This window comes from Arvicola amphibius, chromosome 2 (genome assembly GCF_903992535.2).
Source record: "Arvicola amphibius chromosome 2, mArvAmp1.2, whole genome shotgun sequence".
Lineage (NCBI taxonomy): Eukaryota > Metazoa > Chordata > Mammalia > Rodentia > Cricetidae > Arvicola > Arvicola amphibius.
The window spans coordinates 39,419,289-39,437,292 of NC_052048.2; the positions used below are offsets into that span (position 1 = coordinate 39,419,289).

Genomic DNA, 18,004 nt, shown 5'->3' on the forward strand with positions numbered 1-18,004 from the left:
TTTCTGGCTTATGTTGGAAAACAACCAGTATCTTGCATGAACCAGAAGCCGAGTCACCAGTAGGGAGAGTTTCCAGTTGGCCAGCAAGTGGCATTGCTCAGTTGGACCCAAAAGAGGTGATTATCACGTAAAGCTATCATGCCTGTCAGTGTTATGATTTATGGTGTGGGCCTCCCCCATCTCTTTACTCCGCCACTCCCCATTCCCCCTAACCTCCCATACCCTCCCAATACCCGCTGAATAAAATCTCCATACCCAAGCTCTCTGGGCAGCAGTCTCCCACGGTGGGACCTGCCAGGGTCACCTGCTCCATAAATCTTTCAGTCAGAGCACCTTTGAGAGCGAAAGGGGCAACCATGAAGAAACCTGACAGCCAGCCCAGGGGAGTCACTCTCCATTGCAGAGTATGTGACCTTAGTTATCTTTGAGTGGTACAGCACATACTTACTGTCAAATAAGTCTTCCATACATGGCCATCACACTACTAGCTTTCTTTGTGTGTTTGTATGTACATGTGCACATGATTGCTCTAGCATGTGTGTGTGTGTGTGTGTGTGTGTGTGTGTGAGAGAGAGAGAGAGAGAGAGAGAGAGAGAGAGAGAGAGAGAGAGAGAGAGAGAGAGAGACATTGAGCATACAACTGAGTATTCTCCAATCCTAGCGCTTGTTTTGGAGACACAGTATCACAATGTACGTCAGGGGGCCTTCCCTCTAGACGCTAGGATTGCAGGCATGTGCCACCACCCTTAACACAATTAGCATTACTCTTCTTTCTTCTATTTTTTTTTAGACTATTTAGGTTAGCCGCCAACTCACTATGCAACCAGGGATGACCTTAAACTTCTGACCCTCCTTTCTCCCATACTCCTTGTCAGACTCTTGTCAGACTTTCTCACAGCCCCCCTCTCTCTCCCTCTCTTTCTCTTTCTCTCTTGTTCTCTTTCACTCTCTCCCTCTCTGTCTCTGTGCATGTGTGTCTCTCTTTCTCTGTCTCTTGTCTCTCTCTCCTTTCCCTTTCTTCTTTCCTCATCCCTTGCCCACCAGCTATCATGAATTCTTCCCAATCACCACTCAACACTTCTGGGGGAGCAGGATGTTTTCAGCAACCCCTTCTGGGACTTGGCTTGCAAAACCTCCAACAAGACAGGCCCTGTGATTTCTCTGCCCTTTTGCTGAAGCTGTCTGTGTGGACAGAGGCACAAAGGTCTCCAGCTGTGAGATTCCAATCCTGTGGGTGAGCACAGCCCCCTTCCACTCTCCCGCCTGTGCTTCTGGGCTCTCTGTGAACAATTAGCTGGCCAGTGTCCTGCTGGCTTTCAGCAGGCAGGCCTGCCACAAAAGAAGCTGTCTGCACACCAGCCTTTCTGCACAGCGGACAAGAGGGGCAGACTGAATGGCACAGTCTTTGGTGTCTGCAAGTGAAGGGTTATGTTTCACAAAAGTAACCCCTGCAATGCATCCTGTCTAAGCACATGAAGTGAAGGAATTGGGGGAGGTTGAGAATACTCTTCAGATATTATTTTGAAGCCAAGGAAAAGGGTAGCTTTTGCTGAACCAGTAAATAGTGAGGAAAAGGAAGGAATGGGAGGAAGCGGTCCTTCACACCAACAGAGGGAAGGAGGTCGAGAGACTAGCAATCCTTTTTGCTTTTCTTTCCTTTTGGTTTTGTTTTGCATTGAGACAGGGTCTCATCTAGCCTAGGCTGCCCTCAAACTCACTATGTAGCTAAGAATAACCTTGGACCCTGATTCTCCCAGCTCCTGACTCTTTTCTTGGAAGGCTCTTACTGTAGGCAGAAACTGGGTGTGTGTGGGGGGGGGGGTAAAAGTGTGTCAGGGGAGAAAGTAACAGATTTAAAAGTGATTTTTTACATTAATTTTGTGTGTGTGTGTATGTGTGTGTGTGTGTGAACGTATATAGGCACATACATCATGATATGCATGCAAAGGCCAGAAAACACCCTGCCTTCTATCCATGTGGGTCCTGAGGATTAAACTCAGGTCCTTAGGCTTGATGGCAAGTGCCTTTCCCCACTGAACCATCTGGCCAGCTCTGGCGTGGTGTGTGTGTGTGTGTGTGTGCGTGTGTCTGTCTGTCTGTGTGTCTGTGTCTGTGTGTATAACCAGGGATGAACTTCTGACCCTCCTGCTCCCACACTCCTCTCTTGTCAGACTTTCTCACAGCCCCGACCTCCCCGCCTCCTTTCCCTTTCTTCTTTTTTTATTTTCATTTCTCTTTTCTTGCTTACCACCTATCACCCAACCACCACTCACCTCTTCTGGTTTGATACACACAGACACACACACACACACACCACACACACCACATACACATCATACACACACACACACCACACACACACATACCACACACACACCACATACACATCATACACACACACACCACACACACACACCACATACACATCAGACACACACACACCACATACACATCAGACACACACACACCACATACACATCAGACACACACCCACACACACACCACATACACATCATACACACACCACACCACACACACACACCACACACACACACCACACACACACACCACACACACACCACATACACATCATACACACACCACACACACACACACACACACATCACACCACACCACATACACATCATACACACACACACCACACACACACCACACACACACCACATACACATCATACACACACGCATACACGTATCACACACCTCTCTCTCTCTCTCTCACACACACACACACACCACATACACATCATATACAGACACATGTATATCTCACACACACGTATCACACACCTCTCTCTCTCACACACACACACACACCACATACACATCATACACAGACACATGTATATCTCACACACACGTATCACACACCTCTCTCTCTCTCACACACACACACACACACACACCACATACACATCATACACAGACACATGTATATCTCACACACACGTATCACACACCTCTCTCTCTCTCTCTCTCTCACACACACACACACACTACATACACATCATACACAGACACATGTATATCTCACACACACGTATCACACACCTCTCTCTCTCTCTCTCTCTCTCTCTCTCTCTCACACACACACACACACACACACACACACACACACACTGTGCAGCTGGAGGCAGCTCCCGGGCAGCTCTTCCAGTGAGTGCTCATGAATCTCTGGAAGGTAGGAGGTAGGGAGGAGTTGGAGAAGGAGAACCACAGAGCTGTGGATGCCCTGTCTATAATTCCAGACTGCACGCTACCCTCCCTTTCACCTTGGTTTCCAGAAGGGTGTTCCTGGCCATGGGTGGAAAGTGTCAGACAAAGGCTCTAGGCTGGTGATAGTGACTCATGTCCCCACCCAGCCTCTGCCAGCTTTTAGGTGTTGGCTACGGGGAGCAATCGAGACGGCAATGACTTGGAAAGCCACTGAGATTCACTCCAAAGCACCTGTGACCACAAGGTGTAGTTCCAATAGCCCTGTTGTTGGAGTGGTTTCATCCACCTGGCTAATTCACAGTGAGTTGTCCACTGCATGGTAGTGACTTCAGTGTCAACAGCCCAAGGGAGAGGACCAGCTTGCCGTGAAGTTCTGTTTCCGTGTCTGTGACCACCTCCACCATCACCCCTTAGCTGTAAGCCCTGAGAGGACAGGAGCCCTACCTTAGGGCCCGCTGCATACACAGCATTTGCCATCTGGCTCTATTTGACAGTAGGCACTCATAACTAAACCAGTGGAGTAGTATGCACTCCTGGGACCCTTCTGCCTCAACGGACACGAGCCCACTAGAGCATGTGGCTCTGGCAGGCCTTGCTCGTCCCCCTATTCCCTCTGCCTTGCTAAAATGTGGTCGATAACAGTCCTGAAACTAGCTCCCAAGGTCTATTCCCTTTCTTTGGCCACTTCCTCCCTCTGAGGCTGACTACCAGGGTCCAGCTATCAAAGTATTGAAGCCCCATTTGTCTTATTTCATTAACATGCCCCATTAAAATTAAAACCTCATCCTAACGTGGGTTTTCTTTCGTACCTTTAGAAACTGCCATTTTCCTAGGTGCCACAACTGACTCCTCTCTATTCAAAGGCAGTCCTTTGTCCCCCTCCAAGACAAATATCCCGCCCCCTTTCCCTAGCCCCTTTTCTTCCCTCTCCTTTGTCCCCTTCCCCTTCTCCCTCTTTCTCTGTCTTCTGTCTTTGTCTCTTATTCCCTGTCTTTTGTTCCTCTGGGGCAAATAATTCTCCTTTGTGCAGAGAACTTAGTCTTGGGGTGTCTTGAGCTGATTCCAAGGTTCCCTACACTGCCATAACTGAAATCTGCTGCCTCCCTCATCAGTACAACGGGGATGGGCTGTTGTAAGTCTAGATAGCTAGCTGTCACTTCAAAGATGATAAGGTAGGATGTTTTCAGATGCTGATGCGTGGGTGTGGTTAAGAAGAGCTGGTGTTCTGAGGGAACCTGTGTGTGTGTGTGTGTGTGTGTGTGTGTGTGTGTGTGTGTGTGTGTACATGTGCATGTGTGTGAAGGTTAGAACATGACTTCAGATGTCAGTGTCAGGATGGAGCATTATACATTGTGTGAGGCAGGGGCTCTTGTTATCTGCTGCTGGCTTGCCTGTTTCTGGGGGTTCCCCTGTCTCCTTCCATATCGCTGCAGGAACCCTAGGATTACAGATGAACCCAACTTGATATGGGCTCTAGAGATCTGACTCAGGGCCTCAAGCTTGTGTAGTAAGTGTTTTACAGCTAAGCCATCCTCCTACCCTATGCTGCGAGAGAGGTTTTAATGAGAGAAATCCCTCTTGGAGGGGGACAAACGTGGTCCATAATGGTGGGTCCCAGGGAAGTGGAGGTGACTATCTGCAGCGTCCTGAAGAAGAAACCTAAGCATGTGGAGAAATCTGCCTGAGAGCACAACCAATCCTGTCACTGTCTGTCCCTCAGACCACCACAGCTGCAAGAAAGAGGTGCAGTGGCCCCCTCCGCCCTGTGCCCTGCGCCCTGCGGGAAGAAGTGAAAGGCCGGGCATCAGCACAGGAAAGGAGAGAAGGAACTAACTGAGGTGAGGGCGGCCCAGGGCTCCTGTCCTGTGGACCATCTAGGACTGGGTCAAGTGCAGGGCAGCGGGAGGGTGGAGGCTGTGAGGATAGGAGGCTGCCAGAATGGGCAAGGGGTACAGAGCAGGTCCCCAGAATACGGAAGGAAGTACTTTTATCTGCATTAACAAGAACAGAAAGGGAAGTTGTTTGCATCTGGCTGTGCACCTTAGCTGTGTGCCCTCCATCTCTAAGGGGTGGGGTGGGGGGAGACTGTCTCTGTAACCTTTGCTTTCAAAAGCCTCTTCAGAGAAAGTACAAGCTACTGGTTCTTAGAAGCTGCCTTCTCCGTAGGTGCATAAACATCTTGCTGCTACTGGGGTCGGGTTTCGCCTGGTCCGTCTGGCCATCTCAGGATGGCAGCCTGTACTTTCAGCCCAGCCATTTTACAGATGTGGAAGCTGGGACTGGGTTTCCGCTGTCTTTTCTTAGCTCTGTCATTAGCTTTCATCCAAAGCCAGACTTTTGTTTTCATCTGTAAAGTAGATTTCAGTCTTATCTTCTACTCTTTAGCCTTTCCTTTCTCTCCTTCCTCATAGGACCAAGGGCGTGGGACCCGTAGGCAACAGTCACCCTATTAGATGGAACATATTATTAGTCAACAAGCCATCACGGGAGTCGCGTGGGCGGCCAGATGGTAGCAAGTATTCCTAGCATGAGTATGGCTCTGGGTTGCATCCCTAGCACCAAAATACAAAACAGAACAAAACAAAGCTGGCCTTGAAGTTAGCCTCTGGATGCATGGGGCCAGGGATTACAAACCCCCACCCCAGACAAGCAGAAGTGTGTCTTCCCACATGAGGCTGACTCCCTTCCGGAGCAACGCTGCTACATGCTAGGGGAAGCCATTTGCTTTCTTTGGCATTTCAACTCAGGATGTGTGAGCCTCAGCCCAGGTGGGAAGGATGCTCCCAAAGCAGTAACCATGCCCACCTCAGCTGAGCACCTATGGTGGGCCAGGCATCCCACCAATCGCAATCAACTCCTTCTACACTAACACCTGCCACACAAAGCAGTGGTCCTCCACCTGTGGGTCGCGACCCCTTAGGGGGCCCTGTATCAGATATTTACTTTACAATTCATAACGGTATTTTTGATTTTAGCCATTCTGACAGGTGTAAGATGGTTATCTCAAAGTTGTTTTGGTTTGCATTTCCCTGATTGCTAAGGAGGTTGAGCATGACCTTAAGTGTCTTTTGGCCATTTGAACTTCTTCTGTTGAGAGTTCTCTGTTCAGATCAGTGCCCCATTTTTCAATTGGGTTAATTAGCATTTTCAAGTCTAGTTTCTTGAGTTCTTTATATATTTTGGAGATCAGACCTTTGTCTGTTGCGGGGTTGGTGAAGATCTTTTCCCAGTCAGTAGGCTGCCTTTTTGTCTTAGTGACAGTGTCCTTTGCTTTACAGAAGCTGCTCAGCTTCAGGAGGTCCCATTTATTCAATGTTGCCCTTAATGTCTATGCTGCTGGGGATATACATAGGAAGTGGTCTCCTGTGCCATATGTTGTAGAGTACTTCCCACTTTCTCTTCTATCAGGTTTAGTGTGTTCAGATTGATATTGAGGTCTTTAATCCATTTGGACTTGAGTTTTGTGCATGGTGATAGATATGGATCTATTTTCATTCTTCTACAGGCTGACATCCAGTTATGCCAGCACCATTTGTTGAAGATGCGTTCTTTCTTCCATTGTGTACATTTAGCTCCTTTATCGACAATGAGGGCTGCTGAGAAGCCAAGGACAATGGCACTGGGTTTTGATCCTACTGCATGTATTGGCTTTGGGGGGGCCTAGCCTGTTTGGATGCTCACGTTCCTAGACCTGGATGGAGGGGGGAGGACCTTGGACTTCCCACAGGGCAGGGAACCCTTACTGCTCTTCGAACTGGAGAGGGAGGGGGAGAAGAGGGGGGAGGGGGAAGGAAATGGGAGGTGGGGAGGAGGCAGAAATTTTTAATAAAAACAATAATAATAATAATAAATTCATAACAGTAGCAAAATTATAGTTATAAGGTAGCAATGAAATAATTTTCTGGTTGGAGGTCACCAGAACATGAGTCGCAGCACTAGGGAGGCTGGGAACCACTGACATAAAGGCACACACACTTTTTGTGCCTATTTCACACTTTAGGAAGCTGAGGCTCAGAGAGACACCCTACCCAGAATAAGGTGACAAAGAGATTCATATGCAGTCTCAGCTACTCCATTCGACTGAGTGCATGCTACACAGCTTTCTTTAAAAAAAAAATTATGTATATGGCATTTTGCTCAAATGAATGTTTGCACATGTGTGCCTATGCTGGATGCCTCCAGAGGCCAGAAGAGGGCATCTGACCCCCTGGAACTGTAGTTACAGATGGTTGTGAGCTGGGAATGAGGACCTGGGATCTTAACCACTGAGCCGTCTCTCCAACCCCTGTAAACTTCTTTTAAAATTAAGATTTTTTTTCTATAATGAACCCAGATCTATTCAGAGGGTATTCACAGATAACATGGTCTGTTACCTACAATTTGATTTAAATAAATCTACGTTGTTTGTTTCGTTTTGTTTTGTGTGTATGGTTGTTTTATCTGCAGGTAAGTCTGCGCACTGTGTGCCCACGGTGACCGTGGAGGTCAGAAGAGGACACTGGTTACCTACCCTGAGACTGGGGTTACAGGTGGTTGTTAAGCATCATGCGGGCAATGAGAACTGAACCCGGATTCTCTGGAAGGAGAACAATGCTCTTAGCCACTGAGTGAACTCTTCAGCCCCTGTTTGTTTGGTTTTTAATCATAAAAAGAAAGCATAACTATCCACAAAATCATAACCTTATAAGTTAAATTTGGGGTCTGAATTTTATTATACTATTCTTTTTGTTATGAACATTTGAAAGTCGTGATTGTAATTTTTTAAAAAAATTATTTTCAAGACAGGTTCCTGTGTATCCCAGGCTGTCCTTGAACATTAAGGAGGATGAACTTGAACATTGTATCCCAGGATATTCTTGAACACTAGGAAGGATGAGTCTCTGCCTCAACTTTCTGAGGACTAGGATTATTGGCCACAGTGCTCAATTCATGCAGTATTAGAGAGCAAACCCAGGACCTCAACTTGGGCAACCATTCTACCAACCAAGCTACCTCCCAAGACCACCCCCATGTTTTAAATTTAAATTTTAATTCATTACAATTATCTCTCAGTCTCCCAGAGAGATTCACCCAGGACCTTCCCAGGTATCAAAATCCAATGTTGTTCAAGTCCTTGATATAAAATAGTAGTTTTTGTTGTTGCTTTTGTGAGTTTTTTGTTTGTTTTTGGTTTTTGAGGCAGGGTTTCTCTGGGCAGCATTGGTTGTCCTGGGACTAGCTTTGTAGACCAGGCTAGCCTCAAACTCACAGAGATCTGCCTGCCTCTGCCTCCAGAGTGGTGGGGTTAAAGGCGTGTGCCACGACCACCTGGTGATGGTATTTTCTTAGATCCTATACATGATAGTTTGAATGTAATTGACCCCCATGATCTCATAGGAAGTGGCACTATGAGGAAGTATGTGGTCTTGGTGGAGGAAGTGTGTCACTGTGGGTGTGGACTTTGAGGTGTCTTTTGCTCAAGATACAGTGGCACAGTCCTTCCGTTGCCTTCTGATCAAAATGTAGCCAGCACCAAGTCTTCCCGTACACGGCGATGCTCTCCACCATGATGATAATGGATTGAACCTCTGAAACTGTAAGAGTGTCACTCCAATTGAATTTTTTCATTGAAAGAGTTGCTGTGGTCATGGTGTCTCTTCAGAACAATAGAAATCCCAATGAAGACATTACACATACACTCCTGTAAACCTTCAATTGTCTAACATAATACCTCACCAAGGTAAATACTAGAACACTATGTAAAGACTTCAAACATATTGTTTGGGGGATAATGACACTTTTAGCACAGGCTCTTTTGGGTATGGGATTAGGAATCAAGCCCAAGACCTTATGCACACTGGGCAGATATTCTGCATTTTAAAACAAGTAAATTTCGATCCATGGGTTGTTGAATTTATAGATGCTGTATCCACAGATATGGAAGGGCAACTGTAATTTCAGATGCTGTGGGGGTAGCGGTGTCTCAGATTATCTAGAAGCTGAAAGCACTTTAGGACTGCCTATGGAAGGCTTTCATTATGGCCTCCTGCTTCTGCCCCCAAGGAGGATGCAAGCTCTGCATCCCGGAGAACGGCTGCTGGTGTAGTGGTGTAGTGGTGACTGTGTGTTAGGGCTCCTGAAGTTGCAGTGTGGTTTCCTGGCAGAACCTGGAACCATTTATGGTTTACATTTACCCAGTCTGAAGACTTGGGGAATCTCTTATAAATGTTTCCACCAAAGGATCCATGGCTGCCCACATCGTAGGACACCCAGACAGTTGGGGAAACCAAAAATCTCTGACTCCCAGTTGATGATCAAGTGTCCATCTGTGTAGGCCCCTTGGGCGCAGCACAGCCTTCTTGTATTGATTACTTTTCTATCGCTGTGATGGAACAGTAAAACCCCAAACACCTTGGGGTGGGCATGTCATCACACAGCTCTCAGGCTGTTCTCCATCACTGAGGGAAGTCAGAGCAGGGAGCTGGAGGCAGGAACTGAAGCAGGAGCCACGGAAGAGTGATGCTTACTGGCTTGCTCAGCCTGCTTCATTTTCTTTTTGTCATTGCTTTTGCTTTTAGTCTGTTGTTTTGTTTTATTTTGTGTCATGCATATGAGTGTTTTGCCTGCATTTTGGACGTATGTACACCGTGTGTGTTTGCCTGGTGCCTGAGGAAGTCAGAAGAGGGCTTCAGGTCCCCTAAAATGGGAGTTACAGATGGTTGTACGCCACTAAGCGGGTCCTGGAAATTGAACTCAAGTCCTCTGCAAGAGCAACAAGTGTTCCTAACCACCGAGCTATCTCTGTATTTATTTTATGTCTATGAGTGTTTTGCCTGCATGTGTGTATGTGTACCACATACATGCCTGGTGCCTGTGGGGGTAGAAAAGGGTCAGATCCACTGGAACTGGAGTTACAGGTGGCCGTGGGCCACCATGTAGATACTGGGAATTAAACCCAGGTCCTCTGCAAGAACAGCAAGTGCTTTTTTTTTTTCAAGCAGTTGAACATGAACATTTTAATTGTCTAAAATTGAGATTTTCTTTGAGGAGATTACCTACAGTTCATAGCTCACATTTTTTATGTGACCCATCCAAGACCCTTTTAGGAGACATAGAATTATGAAGATCTCACCAGAAGCTATGTAAACATTTCACCTAAGGGCCAAAAGAAAGTTCATGGTGTTTTCACAAGGATACCGAAGAGGACAACTGGCATGAGACAAGCTGACCACGGTCATAGAAATACTGGGGGAAGAACTAGAGCGGAAGATCAAGGTGACGAGCAAGTGGGAAATAAAAAGCAAACAGCTCAAACGGATCACGTGAGGGAACCCAGGACAAATGCTGGCTTTGGCATTATCTAGGTAACCCCTATTTTTGTTTTGTTTTTCCATAGGTGACTTTAATAATCTTGTTGAAAAACCAGTCCAAATCCTACCACATTAAAAAGAAGTCCTCATTGACTTGCTGGGTGTAGGTGGTGCCCCATATTCTCCCACACCAAAAGAAATCAGTTCTGGCAAGAAAGCTCCACTGTGCCTGGGTGGTACTTTTAGTAGGATGGCCTCGAGCTAGGTAGGCCAGGCACGTCCCAGCGATGTCTGCTGGCTGAGATACCAGGGGACAGAAGACTGAGCCTCATTACTCTGTCAACTTCTTGGCCTTGAAGAAGCGACACAGGTAGAAGACCTGCCAGGTGGCCAGTCCAATGAGGCAGAACATGGAAAAGATGCTGAAGTACAGGACTCGGGTGTTCGTGGACTCATTGGTGTCCCGCATCTCCTCTTCCCGCTTCTTCATGTAGGCAAAATCATTCACGATTGATTCTGAAAGGTCCTCTAGGCGTCGGAGCTCCACCTCCAGGGGTTTCAGTTTCTCGACCTTTGCGATCTCTTCATAATTTTTCGCCTCTACTCCATGCTTCATGTCTAGAATCACGAGTTGGTCAGGTATCCGCCCTGTTCCTTTGCTCTCAAAACACACTTCAAACATGTCATAATCTTCCGTGGTAAAGGCAAACTTCCCCTTAGTTGCATCCTCTTTGGCATACAGAATATGGCCGGCAGAATCTGTGATCTTGAGATGGGTGCGCAGGCCGCCTGCGCCCCCCCGACTGGTCGGTGATCTCGTAGGCGCCCGTCACTAGCAGGTCCTTGTGAATCTCCTCGCGGAGACACTTGCGAGAGTTCACGGGCAGATGGAAGGAGATGGTGAGCACCGAGCTGGGGCCGAGCAGGAACAGAAGGAGCAACGCACAGGGGCGAGGGCCAGGCCAGGAGAGTGGGCCAGACAAACCAGACATGGTGCCGGAGCCTCGTTCACCACCCGGGGCCTCTAGCCCAGCAAGTGCTTTTAATTGCTGAGCCATCTCACGCAGCTACCTTCATACACAACGCAGAACCACCTGCGGGGTGATGATACAACCTCCAGTGGCCTTAGCTCTCCCACATTAATCGTCAAGGAAGAAAATGTCCTGCAGATTTGCCTATAGGAAATCAGATGAAAAAACGTTCTCAGTTGAAGGCCCTCTTCCCAGATAACTCTAGCTTGTGTCAAGTTAACAAACAAACAAACAAACAAACAAAAACCCATTAGGACCCCGCTCCTGCTCAGACCCAGTACCTTAAAGAATTGGACCTGACCTTCCAGACTTCTTTGACGCTTGGAGGACATGGCCTTTGTTGTGCTAAGTTATAGACATCTGTTTATTTAATAATTACTGCTGGTTGTGAGGGTACATACTTTTAATCCTAATCCAGGGGAGGCAGAGGCAGGTAGATCTCTATGAGTTCAAGGCCAGCCAGAGCTATATAATGAAACCATGTCTCCAAACAAAACAATTATTTATTGAGCATCAACTGTATGATCCGGGGTAACATAGAAGATGGGTGAATAAAGCCAGGTCTCGTGGAACACGATGGAAATTTCCATCACCTCTGGAGTCGAAGCAAAAGGTTCAGGTATTCAAGGTCGTCTTTGGTTGCCTGGTAAGTTTAATACCAGCGTCAGCTACCTGAGAAACTGTCTCAAAACAACAGCAAGAAAGATGGATAAGTGGAAAGATAGGTGATATATTTATATCTATCTATTCTATCATCTATGTATTCTTAGTTATCAGTAACAGATTGGTCTCCATATTCTTATTTCCTGGGGAAAGAAAGTATGTACTGAACTTAAAAGTAAAACAATAAACCGGGGTCTCATATAGCCCACGCTGGCCTAGAGCTCAATACGTGGTCCAATGTGACCTTGAACTTCTGATTCTCCTGTTTCAACCTATTAAGTGCTGGGATTATAGGCATGTGTCACTGTGCGTTGTTTACGTGGTGCTGGGAATCAAGCCCAGGGCTTACTGCTCCCTGGGCAAGCACTCTTATTAACTGAGCCACATCGCCAAGCAGGTCCTGGGCTTTACGTTCCTAATCATTTAATTATCGTTAGTGTGAAGCTTTGAGGAGTGTGACATACAAGGGAGTAAGAAAAAACGTGGTCTGTTTCAGCCAAGGCGCTTTGAGGAGGATTCAAAGGCTTCTGGGAGAGAAGAACTGGGACATGAGCAATGTTAGCTGGACAGACAGGCAGAGGGCCTACCCACAGTGGAAGCAATCTCTGCAGATACCATGTGCACTAGACCCATTGAGGAAGGGAAGCTAAGCAGTGTGCAGAGTATGGAGGGAAGGAGGTGGAAGAGATGGGGGAGGAGTTGGGAGGAGAGGAAGGACGGGAAATTGCAGTCGGGATGTAAAATAAATAATAAATTATTTTTTTAAAAAAAAGTATATGTAGATGCTCAGTATCCATGTGTGTGTATGTATATGTGGGGGGGGGCGCAGGCATGTGTATGTATACATGTCTGCACACATGCACAGGTCAGAGGAAAACTTTGAGGAGTTGGTTCTCTTCTTCCACCATGTTGGTCCCATGAATTGAACTCAAGTCATCAGACTTGGTAGCAAATACTTTTATTTGCTGGGCCATCTCCCAAACCTGGCTTTGACTTTTTAATTCTTCTTATTCTTTGTCCATTAACAGAAACTCATGGTCTTCCAGTTAGCTAAGTTAAAACAAGCACTTTCCAACCCTGGCTAGGCAAATAAGGTAGGTAATATATGCAGCTCTCAAGTCTGGGGCTATGACCTAGACTAGCCTGCACACCTAGCAGAGACAATATGACCTCTGCAGTTTTCCGTAAGAGCTGAAAAGGGTCACCTGGGGCTCAGTGTGTAGAGGTGGCCACTGAGGCTCAGAGAAGGCCTAAAAATTATTTCCAGAGCTAGGTAAAGCCGAAGCCGTAGCAAGACTAGAAACCAGGTCCCCTGGCAGCTTCAGGAGTAGATGGTTATCAAGGGTGGAAACGAGAAGAGAAGGGGCAGGGAAAGAGCTCTCCAGGGTTGGTATCTCACCATGATGGTTATCGGTGGCTTGGCGCCAGGAGGGTTAGATCAGGACACCAGAGTCTCTGCTCTAGGGGGAAGAGAACGCGCGGAGAACAGTCTTTCCCCCAGGCACGGGTACGGTGTGAAACCCTCCTCTACTTTTTCTATGTAGCCCAAGATGGCCTCATGGTCCTCCTGCTTCGACTTCCAGAATGCTGGGATTCTAGGTGTGTGTCATCATGCCGTGGCTTCACCTTGGCGGAGAGCCAGCCATCACCAGCAAGTTATAGGGCAAGTGGCGCAATGAAAGAGAGAAGACCCAGTCGGGCTTCCCAGGGGCCTCTGCCCTGTCTCCTCTAAGGGCCCCACTCCAGTTCTCTGTCACGGCCTGCCTGGGGTTTTCCTGGCTCTGGGTCTGCCTCACAGTGCCTCAGCTATGACACTGCCCCAAGTCCTAGAGGCACTGCCCCAGCTGGAAAATCCCTCAGAGCCCAAGCAGCCTGTGACCATACAGGCAGGAAACTGTGACACTGGAGGCAGGCAGGGTGTGGGGTTTATTCTTGGTATGTGGTTGGGAAGGGTGGGGCTCATGGGGGAGGGGTGGGACGAGAGGACAGAAATCCACAAAGGGGGAACCTTCCTGAGAACCTCTCTCATCCCTTTGTTTCCAGCCTCCCCCAGCCCTTCATCTCCTTTCCTGGAGGTAGGAGGGGGGATGGAGTTACATCTCAGAATCATAGCGCAGAACCACTCAGTCAGGGACCCCAATCTCTCCCTGCGATCTTAGGGATAGTTGCCCTGAACTAAGCCTTTCCAGATGCAAGGTTTATTTGAGGAGAGGCGTTTGTTTTGAGGTGCCAGGCTTTGGGCATTTTAGCCAAATGTTCTACCACTGAGCTACTCTTCTAGCTTTTATATATCTTTTAATACATACATATAAGACAGGGTAGCCCAGGCTGGCCTTAAACTCTTGACATAGTTGAAAATGACCTTGAACTTCTGGTTCTCCTTGCCTGCACCTCTTAAGTGTTGGGGTTACAGGCATGTCAAGCTGGACACACGTAAGTCCTCAATAACAGCCGCTTTATTTCAACCCTGCTTCAGTAGGTATTAGCTCCATTTCAAAGAAGGAGGAACTGAGGCTTAAAAAGTAGACACCATTTCTCCGCCATCATGCATCTTTGCACTTCTCTACTCATTAGCAGATATCTATTGTGCCTTGCTGTGTAGTGGTTGTTAGTATTCAGGCGTCTGTACTAGCCTGCCCTTGAGGTCCTGACAGGATACACCCTCAGCTGCTGCCAGTAAGAATATAGCAAATGTCCCGTGCACATTTGCTATATTCCCTTATAAAAGGTAGGCCTTACACCCTCCTCTCACTCTCCCTCCCCCTCCTTCCTCTTTCATCATTCTTGCCCCCAGGGACCAGTCTCTGCCCCCCTCTCTGCCCCCTTCTCTGCTCCCTTTTCTGATCCTTCTCTCTCCTCTTCCAATAAACCTCCCATGTGAACCCTGTTGTATGGTATGACTTTTCTTCGTGGCATTTTAAAAATTATATCATTGGGGCTGCAGGCTCTCCTAGTGCCTTCTCCTGCCTGCCGGCAGTTTGAAGCACACCAGAGACCCTGGAACCTGATCCACATATAAAAGCCTTACTTCTCCAACTAACAGATCACTGGGCTCCCCCATCCAACACCAGCATGACTGGTGAGCCCCCTCTTCTTCACCTCTGGCCATTTCCCTTTAGAGAGAACTTGTCTCTCAAGTGTGGTTTCTCGCCTTTTGGCCTTGATAAGTCTGGTACCAGGCAACCACAGCTCTCTCGGGTTCTGAGTCCTTGGCCACTGTTCTTTGTGTGATGACGCACAGGATAGCCTGTGCCTACTTAATCCTCTCTGAATTCCCGAGAAGCTTGGAATTGCAGACCCTTAGGTCTTACTTCTCTGTCTCACTCATGGGAACTGTGTCTGTCCCTCTAAGATCCCCACTGCAATGCCTTTTGGAAAACCTCAGACTTTTGCACTCAGTGTTCAATTTAAGGGCTTCTAAACTCATTTGCCTTTGCAGTCAGGTCTAGCCCAAATATCGCTTAGATACTGCTTTCTGGTCTGCTCTCTTCTACCCGCAATAAATTTGCTTTCTGATCCATTCTCTTCTACCTGCAACAAATCTGCTTTCCTGTTTGTTGATGGCTTTGCTTTCCATTCACTACCAACAACTGGGTATCTGGCCAGGTTATCCACCTCTGACCCTTCCCCCAGATGTGAGGCTTCCTTTCGCGAGCACAGGCCTCTCCTCGCCTTCTGGCTTTTCTCAAAGTCCTGGTACCAAATGACTGTGTCTCTCTCCAGCGCAGAGCCCTTGGCCCTGGTTCTGGCATGATGATGTACGGAGCAGCTCGCGCCCACTCAATCTGATCCTCCCTGGGTCCCCGGGATACCAGGGTATTCAGGCCTTTGGATTTTTTTTTCTCTACCTCACTCATGCCCAACCTTCCTCTGCTGCATCCTTGGGAACTGCGTCATACACCTCCTCTCTCCCAGCGGGATGTCTTCTGGAGACTCACTGACCACTCCTTTCATATCAAACCTGGCCTCAGTATTCCTTGGGCCAGACAGTCGGGGAACAGAGAGAATTCTCCCCTTTCTTTTTCATTGCTCCAAACCTACTTGAGTCTGTCTGCTCTCCCTCTCTAAATATTCTGTCTGTGGCAACATGCAGGTCAGATGGAGAATACAGCTTCCCCCTGCTCAGCACACACCGGTTTTCCCTTTCTTTCTATTTACTAAACCCCAGATGACCTTTCCCTGACATTTTTTCTGCCTTCTCAGGAGACAGCCTTACCAGTTTGGTAAATTTGTTGTTTCACTTTTTACTATTGACTCCCCTCAGTAATCAACCACCTGCGTCTCCTGGTAAATGGGCTAGAAAGAGGGTGTCCAGGTGATGCTGTGGTGATGGGAAAGGAACAGGGGACTTAAGTTCTTGTGAGCTCCAGGGAATCAACTTGGATCCATCTTTTTTTTTTTTTTTTTTTTTTTTTTTTTTGGTTTTTCGAGACAGGGTTTCTCTGTAGCTTTGGAGCCTGTCCTGGAACTAGCTCTTGTAGACCAGGCTGGTCTTCGAACTCACAGAGATCCGCCTGCCTCTGCCTCCCGAGTGCTGGGATTAAAGGCGTGCGCCACCACCGCCCGGCTAGCTTGGATCCATCTTGAACAGCATTTTGCCAGGTCCTAGTGACCCCTGAACAGTTCCATAGAGCCTGGACAGCAAAGTGAAACAGTCAGATACTCCAGGACGTGGCCAGCACCCCAGCTTTCTCAGGGCCCCCAAAGATGATCCATGCCCCCCAGGTCAGCAGGAAGCAGTCTGGAGAGCACAGCTCCCTCATTCCCACCTCACCTGCTGTCTGTTTCTAACTCCTCACCTTTTTATAATAAGCAAAAGGAGGAATGTTAGTATTCAGGCATCTGCACTAGCCTACCCTTGGGGTCCCACTAGGATTTGTCCTCAGCTGCAGCCACAAAGAGCACCTCCTTATAAAAGGTGGACCTGCCATCTCCCCTCCTCCCCCTAGCCCCTTTCCCTCCCCTCTGCTGTCTCCTCCCTCCCTCTCTCCTCCCTTCCCCCTCACCCATTTGTCCCCTCCCTCCCCTCACCCATCTGTCCCCTCCCTCCCTCCCTTTCTTCCTCCCTGCCTCCCTCCCTCCGTCCCTCCCTTTCTCTCATTCACCACTCTTGTCCCTAGGGACCTGTCTCTGCCCCCTTTTCTGACCCTTCTCTCTCCTCTTCCAATAAACCTCCCATATGAGCCCCGTTGCGTGGCATGATTTCTCTTTGTGGCATGTTTAAAATTATAACAGTGGCTACTTGTTTAAGACAAGCAGGATAGTCTTCAATGTTACTCATGTTTTTTGAGGTTTATTTGTGCGTTCTAAGGAAGCTAGTCAGTGAACTGAAACTCAGATCAATAAGGAAATCCAGATGAGGCAGGCAACATACAGAGAGAGCGAGAGGCAGTATTGTGTGAGTATGGCAGCTTTCTGGAAAGGAGAAAGGAAAGGTAGTTTTAAGAAGTGACAAGGGAGCTAGGACTTGAGGGTACAAAGGAGCTAGGCAAAGGTGGATGGCAGCAGGGGAACAAAAGCAAATACCCTGGGGTGGAAGAGAGTGGGCACCAGATATCCAAAGAGACCTGTGGGACTACAGTAAGTAGGGAAGGGCATGGGAAGGAGGTAGGGCAGGAGAAGGCATTGCATGGGACAGGAGACACACGGAGTTCTGTCCACTCAGGTCACCATGGCCATTGGGTGTCTGCCCCTCATTACCAGGACTAGGCTTAGGGTAGTATGATTCCCCACATTCCTGCCTATGGTGGCCCCCTTGACATGCATTGTGTCATAGGACAGGTTG

General features: G+C 47.9%; 1 protein-coding gene across 1 annotated transcript; it reads right to left on the minus strand.

Moving 5' to 3' along the window:
• Positions 1–10,216: 10,216 nt before the first annotated feature.
• Positions 10,217–11,559, minus strand: LOC119807779 (transmembrane emp24 domain-containing protein 10-like). Its single transcript, XM_038319929.1, is given in 2 exon segments — positions 10,217–11,324; positions 11,326–11,559. Coding segments are annotated over 2 exon segments (660 nt in total). The 5' UTR covers positions 11,518–11,559; the 3' UTR covers positions 10,217–10,856.
• Positions 11,560–18,004: the final 6,445 nt, after the last annotated feature.